This window comes from Schistocerca cancellata, unplaced genomic scaffold (assembly GCF_023864275.1).
Source record: "Schistocerca cancellata isolate TAMUIC-IGC-003103 unplaced genomic scaffold, iqSchCanc2.1 HiC_scaffold_1150, whole genome shotgun sequence".
Classification (NCBI taxonomy): Eukaryota; Metazoa; Arthropoda; class Insecta; order Orthoptera; family Acrididae; genus Schistocerca; species Schistocerca cancellata.
Genome location: NW_026047149.1, coordinates 772,504 through 781,558, shown reverse-complemented (window position 1 = coordinate 781,558; position 9,055 = coordinate 772,504). Strand labels below are relative to the sequence as shown.

Genomic DNA, 9,055 nt, shown 5'->3' with positions numbered 1-9,055 from the left:
CTGCGAAGGAAGCATACCTTGCGAAGGCACCACCCCATGCGAAGGCAGCACTCCCTGCGAAGGCAGCCCTCATTGCGAAGGCAGCACTCCTTGCGAAGGCAGCACTCCTTGCGAAGGGAGCACTCCTTGCGAAGGCAGCACTCCTTGCGAAGGCAGCACTCCTTGGAAGGCAGCACTCCTTGCAAAGGCAGTACTCCCTGCGAAAGCAGAACTACTTGCGAAGGCATCACTCTTTGCGAAGGCAGCACTCCTTGCGAAGGCATCACTCCTTGTGAAGGCAGCACTCTGTGCAAAGGCAGCACTCCTTGCGAAGGCAGCACACCTTGCGAAGGCAGCACTCCTTGCGGATGCAGCACTCCCTGCGAAGGCAGCACTCCTTGCGAAGGCACCACTCCTTGCGAAGGCAGCACTCCCTGCAAAGGCAGCACTCCCTGCGAAGGCAGACCTCTTTGCGAAAGCAGCTCTCCTAGCGAAGGCAGCACTCCTTGCGAAGGTAGCTCTGGTTAGAAGGGCAGCACTCCTAGCGAAGGCAGCACTCCTTGCGAAGGCATATCTCCTTGCGAAGGCAGCACTCCTTGCAAAGGCAGCACTCCTTGCAAAGGCACCACCCCTTGTGAAGGCAGCACTCCCAGCAAAGGCAGCCCTCATTGCGAAGGCAGCACTCCTTGCGAAGGCAGCACTCCTTGCGAAGGCAGCACTCTTTGCGAAGGCACCACCCCTTGCGAAGGCAGCACTCCCTGCAAAGGCAGCCCTCATTGCAAAGGCAGCACTCCTTGCGAAGGCAGCACTCCTTGCGAACGCAGCACTCCTTGCGAAGGCAGCACTCCTTGCGAAGGCAGCAATCATTGGAAGGCAGCACTCGTTCAAAGGCAGTACTCCCTGAGAAGGCAGCACTACTTGCGAACGCATTACCCCTTGCGAAGGCAGCCCTCCTCTCGAAGGCAGCCCTCCTTGCGAAGACAGCACTCGTAGCGAAGGCAGCACTCCTTGTGAAGGCAGCACTCCTTGCGAAGGCAGTACTCCTTGCGAAGGCAGTACTCCTTGCGAAAGCAGCACTCCTTGCGGAGGCAGCACTCCTTGTGAATGCAGCACTCCTTGCGAAGGCAACACTCCTTGCGAAGGCACCACCCCTTACGAAGGCAGCACTCCCTGCGAAGGCATTACCCCTTGTGAAGGCAGCACTCCCTGCGAAGGCAGCCCTCCTTGCGAAGGCAGTCCTCCTTGTGAGGGCAGCACTCCTAGCGAAGGCAGCACTCATTGCGAAGGCAGCACTCCTTGCGAAGACAGCACTCTTTGCGAAGGGAGCACACCTTGCGAAGGCAGCACTCCTTGGAAGGCAGCACTCCTTGCAAAGGCAGTACTCCCTGCGAAAGCAGAACTATTTGCGAAGGCATTACCCCTTGCGAAGGCGGCACTCGCTGCGAAGGCAGCCCTCTTTGCGAAGGCAGCCCTCCTTGCGAAGGCAGCAATTCCTAGCGGAGGCAGCACTCCTTGCGATGGCAGCGCTCCTTGCAAATGCAGCACTACTTGCGAAGGCAGTACTCCTTGCGAAGGCAGCACTCCTTGCGGATGCAGCACTGCCTGCGAAGGCAGCACTCCTTGCGAAGGCACCACTCCATGCGAAGGCAGCACTCCCTGCAAAGGCAGCACTCCCTGCGAAGTCAGCCCTCCTTGCGAAAGCAGCACTCCTAGCGATGGCAGCACTCCTTGCGGAACCAGCTCTCCTTAGAAGGGCAGCACTCCTAGCGAAGGCAGCACTCCTTGCGAAGGCAGCACTCCTTGCAGAGGCAGCACTCCTTGCGAAGGCACCACCCCTTGCGAAGGCAGCACTCCCTGCAGAGGCAGCCCTCATTGCGAAGGCAGCACTCCTTGCGAAGGCAGCACTCCTTGCGATGGCAGCACTCCTTGCGAAGGCAGCACTCATTGGGAGGCAGCACTCTTTGCAAAGGCAGTACTCCCTGAGAAGGCAGCACTACTTGCGAATGCATTACCCCTTGCGAAGGCAGCACTCCCTGCGAAGGCAGCCCTCCTCTCGAAGGCAGCCCTCCTTGCGAAGACAAAACTCCTAGCGAAGGCAGCACTCCTTGCGAAGGCAGCACTCCTTTCGAAGGCAGTACTCCTTGCGAAGGCAGCACACCTTGTGAATGCAGCACTTCTTGCGAAGGCACCACACCCTGCGAATGCAGATCTCTGTGCAAAGGCAACACTCCGTGGGAAGACAGCACTACGTGCGAAGGCTGCGCTCCGTGCGAAGGCAGCACTCCTTGCGAAGGCAGAACTCCTTGCGAAGGCAGCACTCCTAGCGAAGGCAGCACTCCTTGTGAAGGCAGCACTTCTTGCGAAGGCACCACTCAATGCGAATGCAGATCTCTGTGCAAAGGCAGCACTCCGTGCGAAGGCAGCACTACGTGCGAAGGCTGCACTCCGTGGGAAGGCAGCACTCCTCGCGAAGGCAGTACTGCTTGCGAAGGCAGCACTCCTTGCGAAGGCAGCACTACTTGGGAAGGCAGCACTCACTGTGTAGGCAGCACTCCCCGCGAAGGCAGCACTCCTAGCGAAGGCAGCACTCCTAGCGAAGGCAGCACTCCTTACGAAGGCAGCACTATTTGCAAAGGCAGCACTCCTTGCAAAGGCAACAGTCCATGGAAAGGCAGCATTCCTTGCGGAGGCAGCATTCTGTGCAAAGGCAGCACTCCCTGCAAAGGCAGCACTCTGTGCAAAGGCAGCACTCCTTGCGAAGGCAGCACAATTTGCAAAGGCAGCCCTCCTTGCGAAGGCTGCACTCTGTCAAAGGAAGCACTCCGTGTGAAGGCAGCACTATGTGCGAAGGCTGCACTCCATGCAAAGGCAGCACTCCTTGCGAAGGCAGCACTCCTTGCGAAGGCAGCACTCCTTGCGAAGGCAGTACTCCTTGCGAAGGCAGCACTCCTTGCGAAGGCAGCACTCCCTGCGTAGGCAGCACTCCCTGCGAAGGCAGCCCTCCTTGCGAAGGCAGCACTCTGTCAAAGGAAGCACTCCATGTGATGGCAGCACTATGTGCGAAGGCTGCACTCCGTGCGAAAGCAGCACTCCTTGCGAAGGCAGCACTCCTTGCGAAGGCAGCACTCCTTGTGAAGGCAGCTCTCCTTGCGAAGCCAGCACTCCCTGCGTATGCAGCACTCCCTGCGAAGGCAGCACTCGTAGCAAAGGCAGCACACCTAGCAAAGGCAGCACTCCTAGCGAAGGCAGCACTCCTTGCGAAGGCAGCAATCGTTGCAAAGGCAGCACTCCTTGCGAAGGAAACAGTCCATGCAAAGGCAGCACTCCTTGCGGAGGCAGCACTCTGTGCAAAGGCATCACTCCCTGCAAAGGCAGCACTCTGTGCAAAGGCAGCACTCCTTGCGAAGGCAGCACTCCTTGCGAAGGCAGCACTCCTTGTGAAGGCTGCACTCCTTGCGAAGTCAGCACTCTGAGCAAAAGCAGCACTCCATGCGAAGGCTGCATTCCGTGTGAAGGCAGCACTCCTTGCAAAGGCAGCACTCATTGGAAGGCAGCACTCGTTGGAAAGGCAGTACTCCCTGCGAAGGCAGCAGTACTTGCGAAGGCATTACCGCTTGCGAAGGCAACACTCCCTGCGAAGGGAGCCCTCCTTGCGAAGGCAGCCCTCCGTGCGAAGGCAGCACTTCTAGCGAAGGCAGCACTCCTTGGAATACAGCACTCCTTGCGAAGGCAGCACTCCTTGTGAAGGCAGCTCTCCTTGCGAAGGTAGCACTCCCTGCGTAGGCAGCCCTCATTGCGAAGGCAGCACTCCTTGCGAAGACAGCACTCTTTGCGAAGGGAGCACACCTTGCGAAGGCAGCACTCCTTGGAAGGCAGCACTCCTTGCAAAGGCAGTACTCCCTGCGAAAGCAGAACTACTTGCGAAGGCATTACCCCTTGCGAAGGCAGCACTCCCTGCGAAGGCAGCCCTCTTTGCGAAGGCAGCCCTCCTTGCGAAGGCAGCAATTCCTAGTGAAGGCAGCACTCCTTGCAGAACCAGCTCTCCCTAGAGGGGCAGCACTCCTAGCGAAGGAGCACTCCTTGCGAAGGCAGCACTCCTTGCGAAGGCACCACCCCTTGCGAAGGCAGCAGTCCCTGCAGAGGCAGCCCTCATTGCGAAGGCAGCACTCCTTGCGAAGGCAGCACTCCTTGCGATGGCAGCACTCCTTGCGAAGGCAGCAGTCATTGGGAGGCAGCACTCTTTGCAAAGGCAGTACTCCCTGAGAAGGCAGCACTACTTGCGAATGCATTACCCCTTGCGAAGGCAGCACTCCCTGGAAAGGCAGCCCTCATTGTGAAGGCAGCATTCCTTGCGAAGGCAGCACTCCTTGCGAAGGCAGCATTTCTTGCGAAGGCAGCACTCATTGGGAGGCAGCACTCGTTGCAAAGGCAGTACTCCCTGAGAAGGCAGCTCTACTTGCGAATGCATTACCCCTTGCGAAGGCAGCTCTCCCTGTGAAGGCAGCCCTCCTCTCGAAGGCAGCCCTCCTTGCGAAGACAATACTCCTAGCGAAGGCAGCACTCCTTGCGAAGGCAGCACTCTTTTCGAAGGCAGTGCTCCTTGCGAAGGCAGCACTCCTTTTGAAGACAGGACTCCTAGCGAAGGCAGCACACCTTGCGAAGGCAGCACTTCTGGCGAAGGCACCACACCCTGCGAATGCAGATCTCTGTGCAAAGGCAGCACTCCGTGGGAAGGCAGCACTACGTGCGAAGGCTGACTCCGAGCGAAGGCAGCACTCCTTGCAAAGGCAGCACTCCTTGCGAAGGCTGCACTCCTTGCGAAGGCAGCACTCCTTGCGAAGGCAGCACTCCTTGCGAAGGCAGCACACTGTCAAAGGAAGCACTCCGTGTGAAGGCAGCACTATGTGTGACGGCTGCACTCCATGCGAAGGCAGCACTCCTTGCGAAGGCAGCACACCTTGCGAAGGCAGCCCTCCTTGCGATGGCAGCCCTCCTTGCGAGATCAGCACTCCTAGCGGATGCAGCACTCCGTGCGAAGGCAGCACTCCTTGCGAAGGCAGTACTCCTTGCAAAGGCAGCACTCCTTGCGAAGGCAGCACTCCTCGCGGAGGCACCACTCCTTCTGAACGCAGCACTCCTTGCGAAGGCAACACTGCTAGCGAAGCCAGCACTCCTTGCGAAGGCAGCACTCCTTGCGAAGGCAGTACTGCTTGCAAAGGCAACACTCCTTGCGAAGGCAATTCTCCTTGCGAAGGCTGCACTCTGTATGAAGGCAACACTCCTAGCGAAGGCAGCACTCTGTCCCAAGGCAGCACTCCTTGGGAAGGCAGCACTCCTTGCGAAGGCAGCACTCTTTGCGAAGGGAGCACTTCTTGCGAAGGCAGCACTCCTTGAAAGGCAGCACTCCTTGCAAAGGCAGTAGTCCCTGCGAAAGCAGAACTACTTGCGATGGCATTACCCCTTGCGAAGGCAGCATTCCCTGCGAAGGCAGCCCTCTTTGCGAAGGCAGCCCTGCTTGCGAAGGCAGCACTCCTAGCTAAGGCAGCACTCCTTGCGATGGCAGCGCTCCTTGCAAAGGCAGCACTCCTTACGAAGGCAGCACTCCTTGCGAAGGCAGCACTCCTTGCAGATGCAGCTTTCCCTGCGAAGGCAGCACTCCTTGCGAAGGCACCACTCCTTGCGAAGGCAGCACTCCCTGCAAAGGCAGCACTCCCTGCAAAGTCAGCCCTCCTTGCGAAAGCAGCACTCCTAGCGATGGCAGCACTCCTTACGAAGCCAGCCCTCCTTAGAAGGGCAGCACTCCTAGCGAAGGCAGCACTCCTTGCGAAAGCAGCACTCCTTGCAAAGGCAGCACTCCTTGCGAAGGCACCACCCCTTGCGAAGCAGCACTCCCTGGAAAGGCAGCCCTCATTGCGAAGGCAGCACACCTTGCAAAGGCAGCACTCCTTGCGAAGGCAGCACTCCTTGCGAAGGCAGCACTCATTGGGAGGCAGCACTCGTTGCAAAGGCAGGACTCCCTGAGAAGGCAGCACTACTTGCGAATGCATTACCCCTTGCCAAGGCAGAACTCTTTGTGAAGGCAGCCCTCCTCTCGAAGGCAGTCCTCCTTGCGAAGACAACACTACTAGCGAAGGCAGCACTCCTTGCTAAGGCAGCACTCCTTTCGAAGGCAGGACTTCTTGCGAAGGCAGCACTCCTTGCGAAAGCAGTTCTCCTTGCAAGGACAGCACTCCTAGCGAAGGCTGCACTCCCTGCGAATGGAGCCCTCCTTGCGAAGGAAGCCCTCCTTGCGAGGGCAGCACTCCTAGCGAAGGCAGAACTCCTTGCGAAAGCAGAACTCCTTGCGAAGGCAGTAGTCCTTGCAAAGGCAGCACTCCTTGTGAAGGCACCACTCCTTGCGAAGGCAGCACTCCCTGCAAAGGCAGCACTCCCTGCGAAGTCAGCCCTCCTTGCGAAAGCAGCTCTTCTAGCGATAGCAGCACTCCGAGCGAAGGCAGCACTACGTGCGAAGGCTGCACTCCGTGCGAAGGCAGCACTCCTTGCGAAACCAGCACTCCTTGCGAAGGCAGCACTCCTTGCGAAGGCAGCACTCCTTGCGAAGGCAGCACTCCGTGCGTAGGCAGCACTCCCTGCGAAGGCAGCATTCATAGCGAAGGCAGCACTCCTTGCGAAGGCAACAGTCCATGCAAAGGCAGCATTCCTTGCGGAGGCAGCACTCTGTGCAAAGGCAGCACTCCCTGCAAAGGCAGCACTCTGTGCAAAGGCAGAACTCCTTGCGAAGGCAGCACTCTTTGCGAAAGCAGCACTCCTTGCCAAGGCTGCACTCCTTGCGAAGGCAGCACTCCTTGCGAAAGCAGCACTCTGAGCAAAAGCAGCACTCCATGCGGAGGCTGCACTCCGTGCGAAGGCAGCACTCCTTGCAAAGGCAGCACTCATTGGAAGGCAGCACTCATTGCAAAGGCAGTACTCCCTGCGAAGGCAGCAGTACTTGCGAAGGCATAACCCCTTGCGAAGGCAGCACTCCCTGCGAAGGGAGCCCTCCTTGCGAAGCAGCCCTCCGTGCGAAGGCAGCACTTCTAGCGAAGGCAGCACTCCTTGGAAGGCAGCACTCCTTGCGAAGGCAGCACTCCTTGCGAAGGCAGCTCTCCTTTCAAAGGCAGCACTCCCTGCATAGGCAGCACTCCCTGCGAGGGCAGCACTCCTAGCGAAGGCAGCAATCCTAGCGAAGGCAGCACTCCTTGTGAAGGCAGCACTCCTTGCAAAGGCAGCACTCCTTGCGAAGGCAACAGTCTATGCAAAGGCAGCACTCCTTGCGGAGGCAACAGTCTATGCAAAGGCAGCACTCCTTGCGGAGGCAGCACTCTGTGAAAAGGCAGCACTCCTTGCAAAGGCAGCACTCTGTGCAAACTCAGCACTCATTGCGAAGGCAGCACTCCTTGCGAAGGCATTTCTCCCTGCGAAGGCAGCACTCCTTGCTTAGGCAGCACTCCTGGCAAAGGCAAAACCCCTTGCGAAGACAGCACTCCCTACAAAGGCAGCCCTCGTTGCGAAGGCAGCACTCCTTGCGGAGGCAGCACTCCTTGCGAAGGCAGCACTCCTTGCAAAGGCAGCACTCATTGGAAGGCAGCACTCGTTGCAAAGGCAGTACTCCCTGCGAAGGCAGCAGTACTTGCGAAGGCATTACCCCTTGCGAAGGCCGCACTCCCTGCGAAGGGAGCCCTCCTTGCGAAGGCAGCCCTCCGGGCAAAGGCAGCACTTCTAGCGAAGGCAGCACTCCTTGGAAGGCAGCACTCCTTGCGAAGGCAGCTCTCCTTGCGAAGGCAGCACTCCGTGTGAACGCAGCACTCCTTGCGAAGGCGCCACCCCATGCGAAGGCGCCACCCCATGCGAAGGCAGCACTCCCTGTTAAGGCAGCACTTTTTGCGAAGGCAGCACTCTGTGCGTAGGCTGCACTCAGTGCGAAGGCAGCAATCTGTGCAAAGGCAGCACTCCTTGCGAAGGCAGCACTCCTTGCGAAGGCTGCACTCCGTACGAAGGCAGCACTCCTAGCGAAGGCAGCACTCCGTCCTAAGGCAGCACTCCTTGGGAAGGCAGCACACCTTGCGAAGGCAGCACTCCTTGCAAAGGCAGCACTCCTTGCGAAGGCACCACTCCTTGCGAAGGCAGCACTCCCTGCAAAGGCAGCACTCCCTGCAAAGTCAGCCCTCCTTGCGAAAGCAGCACTCCTAGCGATGGCAGCACTCCTTACGAAGCCAGCCCTCCTTAGAAGGGCAGCACTCCTAGCGAAGGCTGCACTCCTTGCGAAAGCAGCACTCCTTGCAAAGGCAGCACTCCTTGCGAAGGCACCACCCCTTGCGAAGCAGCACTCCCTGGAAAGGCAGCCCTCATTGCGAAGGCAGCACAAATTGCAAAGGCAGCACTCCTTGCGAAGACAGCACTCCTTGCAAAGACAGCACTCCTTGCGAAGGCAGCACTCCTAGCGAAGGCAGCACTCTTTGCGAAGGCAGCACTACTTGCGAATGCAGAACTACTTGCGAAGGCATTACCCCTTGCGAAGGCAGCACTCCCTGCGAAGGCAGACCTCTTTGCGAAGGAAGCCCTCCTTGCGAAGGCAGCACTCCTAGCGAAGGCAACAGTCCTTGCGATGGCAGCGCTCCTTGCAAAGGCAGCACTCCTTGCGAAGGCAGCACTCCTTGCGAAGGCAGCACTCCTTGCGAAGGCAGCACTCCTTGCGGATGCAGCACTCCTTGCGAAGGCAGCACTCCTTGTGAAGGCACCACTCCTTGCGAAGGCAGCACTTCCTGCAAAGGCAGCACTCCCTGCGAAGTCAGCCCTCCTTGCGAAAGCAGCACTCCTAGCGATGGCAGCACTCCTTGCGAAGCCAGCTCTCCTTAGAAGGGCAGCACTCCAAGCGAAGGCAGCACTCCTTGCGAAAGCAGCACTCCTTGCAAAGGCAGCACTCCTTGCAAAGGCACCAGCCCTTGCGAAGGCAGCACTCCCTGCAAAGGCAGCCCTCATTGCGAAGGGAGCACTCCTTGCGAAGGCAGCACTCCTTGGGAAGGCAGCACTCCTTGCG

General features: G+C 58.7%; 1 protein-coding gene across 1 annotated transcript; it reads right to left on the bottom strand.

Moving 5' to 3' along the window:
* Nucleotides 1–1,393: 1,393 nt before the first annotated feature.
* LOC126160072 (trophinin-like) lies at nt 1,394–1,924 on the bottom strand. Its single transcript, XM_049916878.1, has one exon. The coding sequence runs from the start codon at nt 1,922–1,924 to the stop codon at nt 1,394–1,396; it is 531 nt and encodes a 176-aa protein (XP_049772835.1).
* Between the last annotated feature and the right edge of the window lie 7,131 nt (nt 1,925–9,055).